Below are 21,640 nucleotides of genomic sequence, written 5' to 3'. Positions count from 1 at the left end.
GCTACAGGACAGTCAATGAAATGTAATCAAACGATTAGGCTACTCAGAGCTGAGTCAGGATAGTTGAAGTGTAATTGGTCAGGCGTCAGCGATAAGGATGATACCGATAAGTTGTGTAAAATTAAAATAAATGCAAAAGTAAAGAACCTCCTGATAACTAAGAATTACAATATTTTGGGTCGCATTTACATTTTCACTATTGCTCGGAAACTGTTAGATTTCATTTGATTAACATTAGGGTGCGAAAAGTTTCTGGCCCAAGTAGCCTACATTTGGCCAAAATTGGAGGTAAGATTGGGATAACATCTCTACAAATGCGTGATCAAGTTTGATGAAAACTTGAATTTTTATTGCTATTGTTGCAATAAGCCTCGGTACTGGTCAGAGATTAAAAATACTTTGACCGTGGTGTAGGAAATGGTTCTGCACAGGTTTCAGAAGAGTTTATATGCTGTTCATCCATTTTTGAAATATTAAGATTTAGTTTAGCCCACTGGTTCTCTAACTTTTTTAGACACGCCCCCCTTTATGACAGTGAACATTTCGTGCCCCCCTTATCGTCATAGCACACAATGACACCAGAAAGTTAGCAATACTTACATATAGTTTGATGGTATGGAATGTTATGACTGTCGATGATAGAAGTCTCCAACACGAAATTCAGACTGAGCAACAACCATAAAACGGCGGTGAATCGGGCCAAGCGCGGAAAAAATTGCAGTTCACCGGAGCGTCGCGCCCCGTTCAGATGCTTTATTCACGCCACCAGTTTGAGAACCCATGGTTTAGCCTATATCTATAATATTGTAATGAACAATGTTTTCTGTTGCTACTGAAGTATGGAAAAGAGTTTAGCGTGACTTTATTATCCAATTATAACGCAGCACGCATAGAACACCGATGTAAATTTTCGACGTGGTCTTATGCACAAGACCTTAGTAGTTAAGCACCATTAACCCCACATACAACAACAACCGATGTAAATAGGCTAATTATTACATGTGGTGACTGTTTACTAAGGCCTTAAGGACCCTCGTCGTCATCCTGGCTCGTACCGTATTTTCACTGGTGCGACGAATAAATGATTGATTAAATGATTATTTTATGTTGTGATTGCCAGGTTTCCATGAAAATGTAATTGAGCAAAATTTTGATCAAGTTACTATTACAATTACACAAAATAGAAATGCCTCAATAACAATTACATGAAAAAATGTAATAATTACATTCAGCTCAATTACAAATTACAATTGATTCAACTACGATACCGACTCGGGCTATTTTACTCACAGAACTCCGACAGTACCAAAAATTTACTTTGAAAATTCTATGCCATAGTAACGGTTAAATAACCATACACGATGAATGCAAAATTGTGTCATTGTGGCACAGCTTGAAATATTCACGTGTGGGAGTATGCATTTCAAAATACTCTTCCTTTTTTATTCATATGTTATAAGTATTTATAGACAAGGCACGCATATTCTACTAATATGTATGATTCATTCAAACATGATTTATATGTCATCTATATATAGGCTAATTAAAATTTGAATGGAAATAATAAGAAGTGTAGCTCTTGTGTAGGAATCAGCAACTAATACAGAGATTATCTCACTACACCATACTGTTGACACCCACACACTGTCACTACCAATAAATGATGTTCAGAAACCAAATTTAGGGAGAGGTCAAATAGTAGGGGAGATGTGGTACCGATGGATCACTGGAACCGAAAATACTTGAAAAATTCTCCATGACAATTCCATGATTACACTCCGTGAATTTGTCTACAATTGCATGCTGGCAGAATCTTTCCTCACATGCAAAAAAATTCGACCTGCGTGAATTATGGGGTCCGTGACGAATGATTTACGTTTTAGGGGGTATAAAGTAAATTTGGATCGACATTTGCATTTTTCTATATCACCTTTCAGACTCACAAACCCGCCATCATTTCTGATGTGAAGTATAGACCTTGCATCAGGCTATATAATGGCACATATTTTTTTAATCAAAACCATCCTCGAGTGGACTATTTTCAAGTCAATTACAATATTTATGGGGTGGGGGACCTATGGTACCATGGCCAAATCAAGCAAAATAGATGGACCAACTAATCACTTAAGAACAGAAACTCGCCTACATATATTTAGACTGTAAATCATAGTTACCTGTGGTGTTTTATCGCTATTACGAGGTATTTGAAAGTCAAAATGTCGATTTGCGGGTATTATGTATGCGGCATTAATTTTGTAAATTTTAGCGTAAATCAAAACAACATTCTATGCCAACATTTGAGTTGATATAATATATTTTATTCTTGAAGGTCGCGACGAAACATTTTTCATTGACTTGCTGTAGCTTAGCTTATAGTACACAACAAAATAAGTGAACAAATTTGAGTTTTTGAGCGTAAGTCTCATAGGTCCCATGGTCGTGTGCCTTTGGACCCACCGGGTGGGGACCGATGACACGTTCGAGCAACAAATTTTAAACGTTTATAAATATTTTTGGGCCAGAGATCATTCTGCAATTTTTGATCCATCGGCACCACATCCCCCCTACGTCTCAGTGATGAGCATCGGACGGACTCCGATAGCATTCTGATCGGATTTTGCAAAATTTCTGATTATCGGATCGGGTTCTGTTGTAGACTATGTTTCGGACAGTTGTAATTAATCTTACGGATGGCTCTGACAGAACGTAACTTTTGATGTCAACCCCAAAGAAAAGATAGTCAGCTCGTCAATCAAACGCGGACAGTAACATCCTATGATAGGACTGGTAACACTGTCTATAACGTTATGTAAAAGGTTCGAGCACAGAGAAATAAGCTAACGCGAACTGTGGCCATTGTTAGCGCTATTTTTTAACTTTAAGTTGGCTCAGATTCTTCAGAAAATGTTATAAAATTGGGATTTTTCGGATTCTGGTCGAAGTAGCATGGATATTTGGATGAGAATTTTCGGATTCGAACGGATCGTTCATCAGAGTCTGAAGCTGTCGGAGGATTCTTACTGATATGTCTGAATGCACTTAGTCAAGAATTCATGAGCAACACTTGCACCTTCTCTTAGATTCGTTAGACCTAAGCAGCTGAGCCGCATACTAAATATTTTTGATGTTGTCAAGCGGAAATGCAGCATTTGGTGATATTTGCATAAAATTCTTCAAGTGATTTTCACTTACAAAACCAGACAACGTATTCACTCTTTCACGGCATCATGATATAATTCCAATAATTTCACCATTTGGGATTGGATCAATAATTTTGTGTCGGTCACGAAGATGCAACTTGCGCATTTCTATCTTTATGCATCTGAATTTTAATTTGCAAATAACGTCCAATTTTATCCATATCGTTACCAATAACAGCGATTGTTAGTAGTTGCTGGATTACGGCAAAATGAAAACCTTCATTGATAGTAGGAGAATACAGCTCATGTAAGTTCGAAAATTATATAATATTTACCTGTTCCGCGGTTTGCTTGCTGTCATCTACCCTAGAATCTCTGAAACTCACTCAAATCTGTACCTGTCCCATACACACAATTTGATGTCATAAAATGCTTTTATTGAACTTTCAGGGAAATGTTACGATAATTGCACGATGGATTGAGACAAAAACAGAAAAAAAGAACTGCTATAATGAATGAGAAGAGTAACTTACCTCAAGTCTAATCGTGAAAAATCATTTTTTTCCTTGACAGAAAGTTTTGTAGGATGCTTAACTCCTTCTGGCAGACAAGTAGCTATCGTCCATAAGGAAATGAGGCACTCCACAGGGTGAGGACCACGGTACCGAACACAGCCATCAGGGTAAACTGAAGTATATCATAATTTCGATGGTGCAATTAGCTAATATCATCTCAGACATACCCATGCCGTAACAATGCTTTTGGCTGCTTTGGTCTCCATCATCAGATTTCAATGCGGTTTCATTGAACAGTGCAGTAACATACCTAACAAATGAAACGTAATAAGGCAGAGAAAAAGATATAAATCAACTCAAGACACTATCAGAAAACCATAGTAGTCTCATCTTACGACAAATTCATTGCCTTTAAAGAATTCAATTCTGTGGCAGAAAGTTTGTCGGGATATTTTTGTCCAGTCTCCAAACATCCCACCCTCTTCCAAAGAGATTCCAAACACTCGGTACTGTGAGGTCCATGGAAAGCTTCACATCCCGTTAGAAATTCTGGAAATATGACATCTCTTTCCATTCCATTGTTCGGTGAATTAGACTGTATTACCAAATCCGTAACACTGCATCTGAGCGGTAGCGTTACCGTCCTCCGATCTAGTCACATACGCTTCAAAGAGTTCCAACAAAGTGCTGGTAATAATGAAGAATATTTCGAATCCAATAATAACCAACGGCACAAAAAATCAATGAGCAACAATTCCAAATAAATGACGCTAAAAATAGCCCAAGTAGCATTGATTGCATCACAAAAACACGATAGTTCTGAAAAATTTCAGTGGCATCAGTGGATTAACTCGGATTTATCAAAAGCAGGTTTACAATACTATCAAGTTGTGGGCAATAAATTTCAATCAGTGATCACTTACGATTTCAGTTAGAGGTTGGCAAGAGCTTATAATTTTAAAAGCAAAAATACAACTTACTCCAGGGGTGTAAATCTCATTGTTTTTCGCTCTGCAGCACTAAATTTACCAGGAGCGCTGGTTCCATCTAGAAGACATCCAGCTTTTTTCCAAATTCGGTTCAAGCAGGGTAATGAATGATCACCTTTGTAACTTGTGCATTCTGCAGGATAATCTATTGAGAAATATGTCATGAAGTTCTAGTGGTAATGTTTATAAATAGTGATTTCCATCAGACAAGTTGGTAATATACCATAGGTGGTGAAATCAATCTTGACCTACAGACATAAATATTACTTATGAGGTCTTAACAATGAGGTATGAAGTAGTGATCGTGGAATAACCCACTCTGGTTTTCTAAAAATTTATAATGCAAATACTAACAAACACAGCTCATCGGCTCAGGAAACCATTCCGTCACTTTATCATCTTCCACATCAGTGCATGTATGAACATCCCCATCTCCTGCAACTTGTGTATCTCCGGAGCATGTGAAGGTGCAAGTGGCATTATAAGCAGTTTGAGATGTACATGAGATCGAAGTTTCATCCGTAAATGATGATGGATCGAGTGGAGTACATGTCAGAGCTGAAGAGATTAGAAGTTTAGAATGAAATTGATGATAGGCAGTACTTTATTCTGCTTACGTCTGCAAGCTGGTGGCGTTGCATTCCAAGCACCCACACCATCACGATCATCATCGTGACATTGAATTGTGGTAGTGATGTCGCCACTATTTAGAAGGAATCCTCTGATGCAAGATACTACGCATTGAGAATTAATTATATTGTTGTTTGTGCAAACAGACTTTGCTGTCAGGGACAGTATATCTTTGACAGGTGGGCATACAATATCTGACGTAAACAGAAATAAAACACACTTTGTAATGATACGTGAAAAAAACATTTCACTAACAAGTAAAACGTACCTATACAATCCGGGAAATCATTGCTCCAATCACCAACACGATCGTTATCTGGGTCATCACATTTGACCCGCTTGATACCATTTCTAGGTGTGGTGATATCACTACAAGTGATATTACATTCCGAACCATAACGACTGCCATCTGAGCACTCAAAAGTGGTCCCTGGATTCAGCATGGCCTTTGTGTAATATTTGCACCAGATTTCTACATTAGATTATTAAGGATAGGAAGAAATGTCATGCAGTTTATATTTCATATCTCACGTAGTTTAACACAAGCTGGAACACCAGGTTTCCAAACACCAGTTCTGTCGCCATCGTCGTCTTCACAAACTATGGTCCCAGATGTTGTATTGAAAAGGTTCAATTCGAAGCCACTACTGCATTTCATCTCGCATTCCGGTTTTCCTGATACCGATGATATTTTACAATCGATTGTTGTTTCTTTAGATGCATCTTTTGCGATTGCTGGGCAGTAGACCTCTAATAAATCAAAAATAAATATGTCTATTAGGATAGCTGATACATAAATTGTTGTGCGAGAGAATTTTAAAAGTTACATATATCATAAATTGGTTGACTGAACCAGTAGTAGTCAACCCCAGTCTGTGCAAGGAACAATTAGTTTTGAAACGGGGTGAAAATGCTGTATTAATTGAAAAATATTCAATACAAAATAATTTCAAACCAGCTTAAAATGAGATTTGCCACCAACACAAGAAAGTTTGAAGCTAGATAATAATACAATGCAATTTTAATAATTGGGCACCGTCTTTGCCAATTCCTTGATGGCAGGGGGACTTTGTATCTATGTCATATGAATGCTTATAGGGAGAAATTATTTGATAATTTTTGGTGATACAGTAGTATGTGATAACATATGTCTATGACCCCAAATCTTACCAACTTCACAAATGAAAGGCAGTTCGCGAGAACAATCAAAATCATTCCAGGCCCCGACTTCATTCAATATTGCACCGCAATTCTCCACATTCCAAAGATTATTCGGTTCCGCATGTGCTGTACCGCTTGATAGCCACCTTTCGAATGGATAAACATTTCCTAAAATGGACAACAGTTTCGCCGTCAGTACCCTGAACCGTTGATCTCAGAATATTCAAATATGCATCTAGACAGCAGATATAGATTAATTAAATAACAGCCTGTGATTTACTTGTTTCACATATGAGAGGGAGTTTTGATCTCACGTGGCCGTCCACCCATTTCATGTCGCGATTCATTTGGAGGCCATTATTTACACTTGATCCATAGTTATTTGGTTCCAATGCTGCCTGATCCCAATTTTGATAATCTGAGATTTAAAATAATAACTATATGAAATAAGCAAGGATGTAGTCTAAACATTGCATACCAGCATGAGCGCCTGTTTTAGGTGGTACTGGCAGTCCGTTTGATGTGTACCAAGCTGGATATAAGTACCAGATCTTTCCATCATCCCTCCGAAACACGCCTTTGGTTGTTGAATATCCATTCAAGTATGATGTTTGATAGTCATATGGTTTATTCACCTTGTATCCCATAGTCTCGAAATCATCACTGAGACGCTAAAAACAGTCTTCGGGTTGATTTTCATGTCAAACTAGATTTTGACTTGGTTATTTACTACGTAGAATTCATTGTAATAAAATAGTACTCTTTGAAATGTACGGTACTATAGTAGGGTTGCCATACGTCCGGAATTTCCCGGACATGTCCGGAATTTCACTGTTAAAACTGCGTCCGGGAGGAATTTCTAAAATATGCCTAAATGTCCGGAATTTTGAAGTAAGCTCATAATTTTTTCCTAAATCAACATAAACAATATTATTTTTGGGCAGATTTATGCTTCATGAAATGTTTCTTCACGCTTTAGTAACACGTATATACCCATTGGTTTTAATATGGGGATACCACCCTCGCAAAAACTGCGATCAAAAATAACGTTAGGCTAAGTTACAGAAAGAAGTTTACTTGTAATCGCAATTACAAGATAACGGTATTTTCATAGAGTCGCTTTAGGCCGTTTGGACATATGAATTACCGATGTACAAGATAGCGGAATGGTGAAGCGTCCTGCTTGTTAATCGGTGGGTCTTGGGTTTGATCCCCGGCCGGATCAGACCATGAAAGACCTGATTAGTAACACTGGTATCTATGACTTCCCGACTTGGCGCATTGTGATAGCATGGAGGGGTGGTGAAAAAATTAGAAAGCCGCACAAGACTATATCTATACCTTTCCTGTCCAGCGGCATATGCACACCATGCACTGATGGTATGCGTATGCGGTTATGCACAGATCATGTGTATGTAGCCTATATCACGAGTCGGTGTATATGCCGCAAAAACATCAACTCTGATCATACATAGTAATGTATGGAAGAACCAATATTGTGGACATAATTCATTCAAATCATTTCACGACCAGACTCATATGGAAACCAGATGCATAGCCTATATTAAGCCAACAGAAGTCGCATTGACTACCCTACGGTCGGCTCAAGATCAGTGTTTAACTGTTTATTTGGGCGTGGCAGGGCTGAAAAAATGTGGCTTCGGCCCTGGTTACATCTTACATCACACAACCACACACTCCTGAATCGGATCGTGAGCACCTTTAGTCGATAGACAAAGCTTTGCTGGTGTGACGTCATATCGATCCACAATGTGCTCGCACCTCATTTTGAAATCCGCTAGTGGCGCTAAAGAGCGACCGGAATTTGTGTTACAAAAATATGGTAACCCTATACTATAGTAACAGCGCAATTTGAAATTGAACAATTACAAACACGAATTAGAACAAACTAGTGGGAAATTAATAAGTTATAGAGAAATTTTTTTTGTCTACATAGAATAGGCTTGGTCAATTGAATAATGGTTGATTCTAACACTTTAAATGAAACAAGAATTTGCCTCGTGCAATGACAGTGAATATTTCGTGATTATAGTTTTGAGCGCAAGAATGGTTTTCGCTTAATTGTTGACCAACCAACGAAGCGTATGCTTGATAATAATCACAAGGGTCTGTTTTGGCAGCTAATGTGCATTGGCGTGCGAACTCCGTACGGTCATTTGCGAATGTTTTCGAGCGACTAAATTTGGGGATGTGCTGCGTTATCCGTTCGACAAACAATCTTTGAGATGTACGACGTACGTCCTACATACCTACTATCACAGAGGCACTTGTATTGGTAGACGACGTTACAGGCATTAGAGGCAGGAAGTACATCCTATCGAGAGTTTGACAAAAGTGGTTTGAAAGTATACACCACATGTGCATTAACGATAATAACAACGGCGAACTGCCGATTTGATTACCTTTTCAAGTTCTGTACCACGAACCAGCTATTTAGTTACAATTCCATGCATATCTATTATGGTATGTATATCACCTGATAAGCTCTTCGATCCAATATAATTGAAATACCTTTACAATCTTGCCGATCAAGTTATTGATCACAGTTGATTCAACAATTGGCAGCATTCCAGAAATCCATCTACAATACTTTTCGCATACGGTATAATCACAAAATTCGGAGAAGCGCCATGCAAACCAGTAACGACCTTCATGAGTAACATTCATATAATATTCTTTCAGTTGTCCAGAGTAAGTCATATCTTAAAAAATAACCGATCAGAAACTAGAAACAGTTGTAAACAGGCAAGAATGAAACCTGGGAATGTAATCGGAGGATTCACGGCCGTGGTGTCGAGAAAAGTCCAACTTCCCTCAGACCCAATATCACTCATGCCTACCCATGTGCCTGTAGAAAAGTCAGGTAGGAAAAAGAATTAATGAATTGAATGGCAAAAATAAATTATGCTCTGCACCTTCTGCTGGCTGGAGATCAGTCATTACTGATTGCATTTTTGTGAAAATCCAATCATGTATTGCATTATTCTTTGGCATGGCCAAACTTCCAAAGATTGCTGTAAAATTACCGGTGTTGATAACATTTCTTGATCATGTAACATACAAAGAATGGAACATGTGTTAAAGCAGTAAATTAGATCAGTACAGACTTGTAGGCAATCTTTATACACGGATACGTTTGGATGAATAGATACCAAGTAAAATCTAGTTCCAATTGCCAATTACCTTCACAGTAGTCTCTGGCGTCCTTCCAGGCTAGACGGTCTTTGAATATAAGATATTTTTTGTTGAATTTGTTTTTATCGAGAATAGGAATTCTATTGATATATGGATCAGGTGGATCCAGTGCTGCAAGAAGAAGTACTTATGAATAGAGGTATCGAATACATGGCTTTACCGAATATTGCATATTACTAGGAATGCAAGAAGGCACACTTCTGTCCCATTGTGCACTCTTGCTGATATCTATGCAAGTTATCCAATGCTTGTCGGTATCAACCTGATATCCAATGTCACAGGAGAAAAAACACTGTGAACCGAATTCATGGCCTTCACAGTTCATGTGTAGATGGCTTGGTAGACTTGATGTTGAAATAGGTGGACACGTCATAACTATAGGCATATAAGAGTTTTGTTAATGTCTGAATTTCTCACAACCATACACAATTCCTGTTACCTTTACACGGATCAGATATCAGCGACCATTTTCCATCAAAGCTTAGCTGTTGACCTGGGTTTGGGGTGCATAGTAAAGTCGTTCTTTGAGTTGATGGAGCTTCCATGCCATCAGGACAGAAAAATTTGCACATGCTGTCAACTTGAAACTTGGAAACACCACCACTACACGCATCCAATTCGCCAAACTTGAACTCGCTCAGATCAGGGCAAGTTGCAGCTGAAGAGATGGTGATAGAACTAATATATAGTTTATAATATATCATATTAAATATAATCCGACAGGGCATTGATGAAAGGGACAAACCACTTTAAAGGTGTTGTAGAATATGAAAACAGAGGCGAATTGATACCGTCGACATCAATGTCGGGGCATTTTGACGTTCAATGACCAGGTAGAATTGAGGACTTGATGTAATTCTCAAGCTCGCCAACATATGGCGTTAAAGGACACTCCTTGTTGGGAGCAAGCTAATGCACATTGCAAGGATGAATGGTAATTGGTATACATTTTACTGTTACAGTTGATGACATATTCAGTCAGGTGGGGCTCTTGTGCAATTCAGGTTGGATAATTTCCAAACACCTGGTGGTAACGATACAATAGCAAACAATGGACCAGTTGGAAATTTGTCAAAAATACCTGAGAACCGTGCTTTTCATAGACACTACTCAAAACACCCAAGTACTGATTTTCGAATTCTATTGTTTGTAAACCTTTGATTATGTGTGGATAGGCTATACAGAGAACACAATAAGTCTGTGGTTCTAAATTGTCTGGAGCTTACGAAAAGACAAAATTTTACATAAATTTGCGGACCGGTAAACCTATAAAAATAGAAATTAACCCAAAACATAGCGTAATGATGACAAATGCATGCAACTCGATCATAAGGAAACATTGGAGACTTCATTTATTGCCGCCTTTTTAATACTAAACGTGCTATCGTTGTTCCATTCAAGTTTCAGCAAAGCGAATCCTGTTGAATACCTTGATTTTCATTGTTCAGTTCATTTACAAAGAACTCTGACTTTTCAGTTTGTTAGTCTTCATTATACTGCCAAATGTTGGTAAATTGTACCGTCAAAATTTAACGAATTTTTTTCGTAAGATAATATTTTAACGTTCACATGAACCTGGTCTGAACGAGTGTAGGGCTTATTTAACATAGCTTGCACACTACTAAGAGCATTTTGATGTATGGGAAGTCTAAAGTAGACCATGAACTTTACATTACAACACGATGTAGAAAAATATTTATTATTCAAATCATAATTTGAAGTTCCTTTTTTGTAATCAATGGACAAGCATCCAACTTCTTGCATTTTTGAATTAAGATCAATATTGTAATATATTTGCCGGACCACCAGTTAAGAACAATCGCATTAAGTCGTTACTGATGTAGTGATGTAATAATTTGCTCAGATAAGCATCAGTATGTTATGCAAAACTGATATGAGCTCATCTTTTTGACTTACTGGAGCCGGAGTACAGGTATTAATCAGCTGCGAATTATGATCAGAAGACATTACTGAGATTAGGAAATACCCATCACAGTCTAACAGTAAAAAAATTTGCTTACGGGCACATTGCGGCAATTCTTCATCATCATACTTATCATTGGTTGGCCGCCATGTTGCTTTGCTACCAGTGTCAATACACGTTAACATTGTTGGTCCAATCAGAGTAGTCGCACCAGCACATGTAAAAGTCAGTTCAGACCCCACGTACCAGAGGACACTATGCCACAATTGCATGTCACCGATGCTATTTCCGTAAAATTTGCATGAATACCTGTTACCTGTGTGCAAAAACAAGAATTAGAGTGGATATCATAGTGTAGGATATTCAGGATTTCAATGCAATTACATATTTCCAAATACTATAAAAATGAATACGAGTTCTATGTCTGACTATTGAGATTCAAAAACTTCTGCTAAACTCTGTTTTACGTGTGCCTTTTTTTGGGTCAAAGTCACTGACTTGTTACGTCAAGGCGCATCCGAAAGAGAGAAAAAAAGGGGGGTGAAAACTTACCGAGGTAGCATTAATTTATGAGATTCAAGTCCGTGGGTAAATGCCAAAAATATAAGAATCAGAAAAGCTTGCTTGTGTATATTAGCATGTATAAGCTCCACTTTCACAAGATGCAATTAGAATTTGATTAAAAATTGAAGAGAAACACCGATGCAATTTCGTTGGCATGTCAGATTATCAGCGCGTCTGGCAAACTGTGCACTGTTGATTCTCGCTAGTTGGCAGCACTGATATGAGCTGCAAGTTTGATAAATCAACTTGAACGAGTCCAATTTTCTCAAGACTAATTTGTTTGTGTTCAGAAGAATGACAAGATAGTTACAGTACTCTCGTTTCAAGACACGAGAGCATGCACGAGCAAAATTCCTAGTATTTTTTGGTCGAAAAGCAATAGAACTGACATTTTTCAGGATCAAAAAGCACCCAACTGCAAAGAGTTGGTCCGAAAAATTGGTATCGGCATATCGAAAACGTTGGGAAACATGAGCAATACAGTTCTCCTCTTGTCCATGTTCCCTGATCATTTTGGGATCAGAGTGAAGAGCAAGGGGAAAGGTTCCACAAAGACATCGAAACCACAAAACAAAGATATCAGGGTAGATGAGATGCTTACAATTGCTTACAAGCGAAAATCATACAAGAAACAATTTTGTTTCCAGATAAATTAATTATATTATATTCCGTCTCAATTTTTCGAATTTACAATAGGTGGTTAACATGATTGAATTACCGTAATTTTCCAAGTATAGTACGCCCCCATGTATATTACGCACCCCTAAAAAAGCATGTAAATTCTTGGAAAAAGCCTGTACCCATGTATAGTACGCACCCTGCATTTAAGTACATGAATAGTTCCAATTTCGTATACGATGTCATTCTGTTTTGCGATGTCACTCTTGAACAATCATTACACAACGATCGCAAATCATTATACAATTAGCGGGATCGTCTTTAAACGATAGTAGATAGCAGCTAAAGCCTGCGAGGCGGGCAGCACGATAGTTCAGGCTAGCGACACGACATCTTGAGCACGAGGAGACCTTTTACAGATGCGATTGCTAATCATTATACCATTAACGGTATTGTCTCTAAACGATAGTAGATAGCTGCCAAAGCCTGCGAGGCCGGCGGCGAGTTAGTTTAGGCCAACGAACCGACATCCGACATCTTGCGCACGATGCCTATTACAGATGCGATTGCGCCTAGGCTAACCGTTATGTCATGCGCAACAGGTCTGTTGAAGATGCGACTGATTACGCAAGCGATTATATCTTGCGCACATGTCCTCTCGTGTATGTATAAATTGCGTATGCGATTGTTCGGGCCTGTCGTTGACGCGATGAATTGGCGAGAATTGCCGCACGCGAGTGTCTATTAGTGACCTAATTTCGCTCGCGTACAAACGGCAAACCAATTCAGCAGGAGATCGCGTGCTTTTGCACACGACTCTCGTTAATTGGGATACACGCTTCCCACTAATTACTACGCGGCGCGATGGCTGAAAGTGATGAGCGATTGGCAACAAACATGAAGATAGGTGTGATTTCAAGTTTTTTATCGAGAGAGATTTTTTTCAAGGCTTGTTGTACCCATGTATAATACGCACCCCCCTATTTTAGGGCAAAAAATTGTGAAAATTATGCGCATTATACATGGAAAATTACGGTATTAAAAAAAAAAAACAGCAACTGTCTGGCCCAGTGGTTTCCAACCTTTTTCAAATCATCGCACCCTTATCAAGCTTGACACAAATTTTTGCCCCCCCCCTCCATATTTACGGATCTGAAAAAGAGGACAAATAGACGTGAAATTTATTCACCTAACTCTGATCGCTGGTGAATTGACCAACAAAAGGATCATTTTTTTCGAGTAGGTGCTTGGAATACCGGCTTGTGCGTCTACTTCCTGTTGAATTTGATTTTTTTTAGTCAACTTTCGTGTCATATGCAGAATAAGTCGTCTTCACATGTATTTTTTGGCCGTGTCCATTAAATATATCTCAAAAGGGGAAGCGAGTGGCGCAGTTGGTTAAGCGCCAGCGTCGCGACACCAATGGCAGTGGTTCGAATCACGTTTCGGACCAACTACTATGTCTTGGAGGTTTCTCTGGGCACCTCATTGCTGACCTCACTGCCGTAGCAGTGTTTCCAAAAGCCCAGAGTGAAGGTGAGCCGAGCCAAAAGTCGGCAGCAAAGTGCAAGATATGGGCGCATTAAAAACGAGCGAGACCAATGATGAAAGAGAGCGAGCATGGAAGTCGTCCGAAACGTTACAAAGACAAAGGACTGGAATCAATGTTGTGGCGCAAATGACCGTATAGGCTATAAGCGCCAATGTGTATGTGTGAATAAAACAAAACAAACAAACAAATATCTCACTGGACATTCTAACATTTTCTCCACCTTCTTTCTCAAAATCACACACTGGGGGTGATTTAGCCCACGTTCGGAACCGCCGGTCTAGCTTATTATATTTTTATGGGATATTTAGGGGTCACTGAGAGTCTACACTAACTGACTTATCAATTTGTATAGTAATGAATCTTATCAGGATATATCCTATCCGTATATACTTACGTGCGCAAGGAGGCGGTGCAGGAGACCAATCAACCGTTCCATCACTTTGATAAGAACACATCGGAATTTCATAAGAAGTTTTACGGTATCCAGTTTTACACTCAGACTTCAGATAAGACGCCAACTCAAAACCATCGTTTGGTGTATAGATGCCTTCCGGCACAACATATTGTGGATCAGGACATGGAGACGCTGAAATGATGATTAAAGACTTTTACTAAGAAAACTGATGGCGGAGTACTATATAGGCTACTCTTGCCTCTACAAGGCATATGGATCATGGAGGTAACAACATAAAATAGCAAGATATCCGACCATGCAAAATCTGCCTGCACTAGATTTACCTATATACAAAATAGCACTGTTGTTTCCTTGTCTGCAACATTGTTATGAGTGAGCGCTATGAATTGTTTTTAATTATATGGATAATCCTCCTTTACATGCACCTGCTTGCCTAATTGCCAGCACTTTGTATTATCTAAAGATGAGCACAATTCTGCCTCACTGGGTAATTTCAGAAAACACAGCATGAGATTTGTGTTGTAATATCATGATTTATACAATTGCACTCAGTCAACTGCACTGACACCTGTTTTGTATATTTCTATGTGGTCTGTGTATACTTTTTTACTGCTACTGTGAGAAGCTGCGTGCTCCTGTCTTGGTAACAAACCTGTTTACACTTGGCAGTAGTGATGTGTCTGCTTGTAATATGTTCCAATGACACAAAATATACATGAAAAATTAACATACCATAAATGCAAGTAAGCATGAGAAGTAGTAAATACTATTGGGTAGATTTCTTTAGAATCATTATCCTGTATCAGGTATAATTCGTGGTCGTCAGTCAGCGTAGTAGTTTTCATGAATTTGATGGAAGGGATTTGATACTTTACACAGGCATTATAAATTAAACATTAATTAATCTAATGGTAGAAAGAGCATGAGCAACAACATCTTACGATAGCAGTTTTTTTTCACAGCAATCCATAGGGCTTTAGCCCCAATCACACGGCCACCTCCATAACCGGGACTTTTGGTACACTTGAATTTGTTAGATTGTGTCAAGTCACCAGGACACGGAGCATCACATATAGTATCAACTGGATAGCCCACTACATCTCCGTCAGCATTTGAAATTGTACTTTCATCACATGAATATGCAGCTGTAGATAACTCAGTCATCTCATGACAGGAGGTAGCTGGAATAATAAATGGTTGATGTTGAAATAACATGAACTAATATCTGCATTAATTTGTGTACTTACGTTCACATCTTCCTTCCACGCCATACCAATTGGCATCTTTAACTGTACCAGAGTGAGGATCATAGTGTGCTTGACACTCAAGATAACTTAGTGAACTTGCTAGAAATGAGATGTGACGACATTTATAGGTGCAATGTGACGTAAGTTTGGCGCCATCAGGACATTCATAGACTGCATCCGCAATTGCTGCGTCGCGGGTCTTCGGCAATGCAGGACAAGTTGTGGAGTATGTTCCAAAAATACCAGCATTGCCTATAAATTTGAAATATATATAATATAATATATATACTTGGTAAAAAGTGGATTTCTGCTGAAAAAGTCGCGACATGCGCACATTTCTGCCGTTACATCTGAACAAATCGCTCAATTTCAAGATTAAATTGGACTGTATGGCTTGATATAAACGAGCGGAGTTCCGGTATTAAAACATCACGTCACTGTTTAATGCTGTATCATGTGTACTGTACAATGTACATGCAATGGCATGAAGTTAATTGCGTTCTCGTGCGGATATGACGTCATCGACAGTCGACATGAAGTAACTATAACGTCACAGGACTTTGCATACCCCCCAAAATGATGTTTACATGCGACGGCTACAACCGAACCATAGTTGCTGGAGCTGAAACAGTGGTATGAATGAGCTCTGGAGCTTGGAGCCAGAGCTGTTTAAAATTGACGAGTGCTCCAAAGCCCTGGTCGGCATGTGACACTTCAGCATACAATTGGGCATGCGACACTTCAGATCGTGGGTAAATTTCAGTTTAGGGCCGAGTAAGGTTTAGAATGAGGATCGAGTTAGGGTTAGGTTTGGGGTTAAGATATATATTAGAGTTAATATCAGGATGCTGGTCGGGGTTAGGGTAGGATTTTGGGTTGTAAAGTCACGCGTCAAAGTGACGCATGCTAATCTGTTGTTTTAACAATGTGTCGCCTGCTCATGTGTCGGACAACCTGTCCCAACGTACAGTTACGGGCACGGCACACAGGACGAATAGCCAGAGAAATTATTCGCCTGGTACCGGACAAATAGTCATTGCCAAAAAGTAAAGCTTGCTGACTCATTGCAGCTATACGCTTGAAAAATGACGAGGTACAGATTTTTTGCCCCGCAACTGGCTCACATATTCTGAAAATTCTCACCTGAGCTCACTTTCAATGTTATGATGAATAAGAAGTTGTAAATGAAAGAATCAGGCATTTTCTGAAAATACAAAATTAGGAAAATGTTTGACTCAACAGATCTTCAAGCGGCTGCATCTAGATTAGGGAGTTTGCGATATTATCCAACCATTAACTGACGGCGTACGTTAGGCCTACGTAAACAAGCAAAACGACGGAAAATGGGTCAGGACTCAGGGTGAATCTCTGACCACGAGGTGATTTGGAGAACAGGGTATGCGTATAAATATATATATGTATATATATATATGCCGATGTTTACGGGGCCGAATTTACCGACAGCCGAATTCAATCGGTATATTATCAAGTGATTTGGAGGTTAGGGGTTAGGTTTAGGGTTAGGATTAGCGTTAGGTTAGGATTAGGGTTAGGTTAAGATTAGGGTTAGGTTAGGATTAGGGTTAGGTTAGGATTAGAGTTAGGTTAGGATTAGGGTTAGGGTTCAGGTTAGGTAATGGTATTGTAACTGTTATTGTTACTCTGGCCCTGGCCGAATTTACCGAGGGCCGAATTTACCGACGGTCGAATTCACCGACGGCCGAAGTGACAGAGGGCCGAATTCACCGGGCCGAATTTACCTTGGGCCGGGTTTACTGGAAATCTACGAGCCGCCACCGGCACCCACAATACTACGAAGACTGCTGCTCCTGGCCTATTGCCTGAACAGATCGCTCTTCTGGAACTTCGATAAGTGGCAAATTACTGACATATAATTTTATCCTCCATTGACAATAGCTTCCTAATTCTGCTACATTGAGCCAGAATCAATGTCAATCAATACTCAGAACACGACGTACCTGTATGTGAACCTATTATGACGTAACATGGCATTTTATATTCCCAAAAATTCCGCATGCATTGTTGCACGTCGAAGTTACGATATCCAGAACACGGGCCCGGTATTTCATAAGGTGTAACTTGGAGTTGTAGAGTAATGAAGTTGGCATCATTAGAATCGCATAAATATTGCCGGAGAAATATGATGTTACTTCTTCAATTGCGATATGGCTCATATCCGGAAAACATTTCTCTGTTGGAGTGGATACTTTCCCGCCATTATGCATTCTAGAATTTATGCTCCAACGTTAATCGTGATGATTTACGGAAGATATCGAGGGGGTGTCTGATGGGCAGAACAACGGCTTTATTATTATTTTAATTATTAATCAGAAGTAGCAATTGTGTAGTTCAAGAGAACATGTCTAGAATAATTGTGACAGTTGATACCGTCAAGCTGTAGGCTTGTAGCCTTGATTCGCTGTGGCCCTATTTTCCAATCGTAGGCCGTGATGAATGTTTTAGAGCTTTCTATCAACGTATACATCACATTGGTTGTTCTCGTCATGTAGCAAATAGGAAATGAAGACCAGGATCAAAGCCCAAAAGAGTCCGCATGAATGAAATATCCCACAAAATCTTATTTTTGTTTTGCTTATTTGAAGTGATATACAGATCAACGTATGTTGGGATTTTTAGCGGCCGCAAAGAGTTTCTATCCTGAAAGTGACATTCTACTCCAAAAGTATTGACAATTTTGATCGACCAGACATCAAGCATCCGGATATATTGCCAGATAATGTGAATGTGGCAATCCAAAGGGCAGTCCTGATTGTCACTTAAAAAATCGTGGTTAACCAATAGTGCTTTCATTTTGGCTTCTATTTTTTTGCTTTCAATTCGTAAAGAAATTGACAAATATGGAATCGGTGTCTGGTGTACCTGGTTGGAATCCCGGTACGTTAAGCGCAATATCTTTGGTGTGCCAAGACGATTCTCAGCGTCACACCTGTGTGTAGTCAGTGGAATCTTTAGTGTGCACGAGACACCGATTCCATATTGGCGGTGCACGCCAAAGGTTCTACACTACAAAAAATAATTTGTAATTTTGGTCTCAAATTTAAGACATTGAGAAGATTTGCTCTCATTTTCAGCAAATGTAGTCTTACTGATGAAATGAAGTCTTAAAATTGAGACTGATTCAGCTTTTCAAGACCATTTTAAATTGTAGAGATTATTCGGTCTTAAAATTAAGACTGATTCAGCTTTATAAGACCATATTGAATTGTCAAGATTATTCTGTCTTAAAATTAAGACTGATCAAACTTTTTAAGACCATATTGAATTGTCAAGATTATTCTGTCTTAAAATTAAGACTGATTCAGCTTTATAAAACCATATTGAATTGTCAAGATTATTCTGTCTTAAAATTAGGACTGATCAAACTTTTTAAGGCCATATTGAATTGTCAAGATTATTCGGTCTTAAAATTAAGACTGATTCAGCTTTTGAAGACCATATTCAATTGTCAAGATTATTCGGTCTTAAGACTGAGATCAATAAACACTTCTTAAAAGACACATTGTGCTTATTTGGACAGTTTTTGATGTATCAGTTTTTCTGGTCTTGTTTTTAAGACAAATTTTGCTAATCAAGAAACATCATGGTCCATGGTCTTATAAATCAGAATGGTAAACTGTCATGAGCCAGGAGCACAAGACATAATTAGCTTTCTTTGACAAATTTTGATCCATCAAAGGTCATTGCAAATACAATCTAGCGGTGGCTTGAGAGCAGAGAGCCAAAACGTATTTGGTGGTGCCATGTTTGTCCATTTCTCGCTGGTCACATGTCACACTTCAAATAAGTCAAATGCAGAATGCATTTGCGCCAGAACAAGAATTCAAAGTACTGTACCTTGTCACTTTTCACTGACACAATGGTGGTGGCATGTCGCACCCACCACAAATACTATTATATACTCTAATTCAACTATATATTGTTTTGAGGATTGTATACAAAGTGGTAAGTGGAATGTACAATGATAATGTTATGTAATAGGTAGGCCTATCTAATGAATTGCAAATCCAGGTATGTTAGGCTTCCCTTCATGCAGAGCCTAACACTGACATGTGAATACCCCCAAAGCACTCGGAGTATTTTGATGTAATTTGTCTCTTGATTTTAAGCGACAACGGTCTTATTTTCAAGCAATTTCGATCTTAATTTTGAGACGAAAACTCGTAAATTTACTTTTTATAAAAAAAAGTCTTATTTTCAAGCAATTTCGATCTTAATTTTGAGACGAAAAATTCTTGTTAAGACCGATTAGTCTTTAAGACCGATTGGTCTTTAAGACATTTTTTCATAAAAAGTCACTTTAAGACAATAAGACCAAAATCGTCTCATTATTTTTTGTAGTGTACTGTCTACACACAGGTGTGACGCTGAGAACCGTCTTGACACACCAAATATATTACTGTAAACGTACCGGAATTGCAACCTGGGAAATTGATGTGCCACCTTTCTTTGTTAGCAATATTTCATAGAGAAATATTTTGTGATACCGGTACTATTGTTGCTTCACAATATTCTTTCCTATTTTCCACTAGTTGGTTAAGATTAGCCTTAATGAGTGGAAGCCAAAAATATTCAGGTTCTGTACCTCCAAGAAGCTTACTCGAATACGCTTTCATTTTATATTTTTTCAGGAATAATATAATAGCTCACACCAGTATATGCACATGCTTAGGCCTATACATTGCAAATGCTGCTAACGAAAAAAAATTTCAGCGGTATGCCTATTGATGCGTATCGGTTTTACCTTCACCAAATCTATTGAATGTAAAGGATTATTTCAAATGCTATTGAACAAAATTAAACTTTGGAATTTGTTTGTGATTTTAGATCCTGCAATGAAAAGAGCAACAATCTAGAAAGCGAATCATTTTGAATGATCTTTCATGGCATTGACTGTTAGCTGGAATTTTGCTGTAGACTTGATGCAGTACCGTAATCTTATGTATTCGTAAAACTGGATATGTAATTTTTTCGATTTAGCACTTTGAATGATAGTCCGTGCGTGCTTCATTTCTGATCAAACTGTATTTAGCTCTATTGACGATAAATGCATCTTACATTCACATGAAATTGAGCAAGCTGTTGAGAAGAATTGCTAATTTTCAGAAGCATTTCAAATAAAAGGCTCAAAAACAGAAGAAGATGAAATTACAAGCTGCATGATACCTTTTAACTCTCACTTTCCTGTATTTTGCTGATACTTGCCTAATTGGAATATTGTTGCGTCAATTTTGTGTGACTAGATACTATAATGACGACTTCTTACTACAACTTTTTTGCAGGACATTGAGTGTTCAATTCAACAATTCAGCTTCTGAAGCCAATAATGGACATGTATCTCACCAACTGCAATGCTATGGGCTCGGTTAGTGTCAGTACTCAAGTTATTTCGATTGATATTTGTTTTAATGGAAATTTTCCACAGAGTTTCCTGACCTATGTGTAAAGTATTATGGCCCGCATTCGACAGAGTGCCTTGAGACAATATGGGCCTCCGCAAAATGTTTGCTTAATGGTAGACGCCATCCTACCAAGCTTTCTGCTGCGGATCATACACGCATCGATAAACTAAATTTGAGGTGTGTAATTGCTACCCTGATTGGTAAATGTCTGTCATATGCATTTTACTT

The 21,640-nt window shown here is 38.5% G+C and overlaps 2 protein-coding genes across 2 annotated transcripts in view; one reads left to right on the top strand and one right to left on the bottom strand.

The window, feature by feature from the left end:
- Positions 1-1,553: 1,553 nt before the first annotated feature.
- LOC145446365 (uncharacterized) lies at positions 1,554-18,039 on the bottom strand. Its single transcript, XM_080324636.1, has 23 exons — positions 17,115-18,039; positions 15,972-16,223; positions 15,666-15,905; positions 14,704-14,895; positions 11,673-11,891; positions 10,091-10,309; positions 9,829-10,026; positions 9,640-9,762; positions 9,372-9,470; positions 9,215-9,304; positions 8,968-9,158; positions 6,914-7,106; positions 6,716-6,853; positions 6,445-6,603; positions 5,806-6,024; positions 5,543-5,746; positions 5,262-5,468; positions 4,999-5,202; positions 4,636-4,789; positions 4,260-4,342; positions 4,051-4,204; positions 3,883-3,965; positions 1,554-3,827 (listed from the first exon to the last, which is right to left on the bottom strand). Exons 1-23 carry the CDS (start codon positions 17,170-17,172, stop codon positions 3,670-3,672), a joined length of 3,837 nt encoding a protein of 1,278 aa, XP_080180762.1. The 5' UTR covers positions 17,173-18,039; the 3' UTR covers positions 1,554-3,669.
- Positions 18,040-18,240: 201 nt separating this feature from the next.
- Positions 18,241-21,640, top strand: part of LOC145446720 (uncharacterized) — an 89,217-nt gene continuing 85,817 nt past the window's right edge. Inside the window, exons 1-2 of the mRNA XM_080325072.1 lie at positions 18,241-21,375; positions 21,436-21,589. The gene's annotated coding sequence lies outside the window, so the exon portion shown is untranslated. The remainder of the gene's footprint in view (positions 21,376-21,435; positions 21,590-21,640) is intronic.

Source organism: Botryllus schlosseri, chromosome 9 (assembly GCF_051294905.1).
Source record: "Botryllus schlosseri isolate E-star chromosome 9, Bs_hap1, whole genome shotgun sequence".
Lineage (NCBI taxonomy): Eukaryota > Metazoa > Chordata > Ascidiacea > Stolidobranchia > Styelidae > Botryllus > Botryllus schlosseri.
This window is presented reverse-complemented; position numbering and strand designations above follow the sequence as displayed.

What these genes read in the sequence shown, in the direction of transcription:
- LOC145446365 (XM_080324636.1), bottom strand. Translation starts at nt 17,172, where the DNA reads ATGCCTGATTCTTTCATTTACAACTTCTTATTCATCATAACATTGAAA. An exon ending in GATATCTGATCCGTGTAAAG is followed by an intron (nt 10,027 to 10,090) that starts GTAACAGGAATT and finishes ATATGCCTATAG; the next exon opens with TTATGACGTGTCCACCTATT. An exon ending in AACGCCACCAGCTTGCAGAC is followed by an intron (nt 5,203 to 5,261) that starts GTAAGCAGAATA and finishes TAATCTCTTCAG; the next exon opens with CTCTGACATGTACTCCACTC.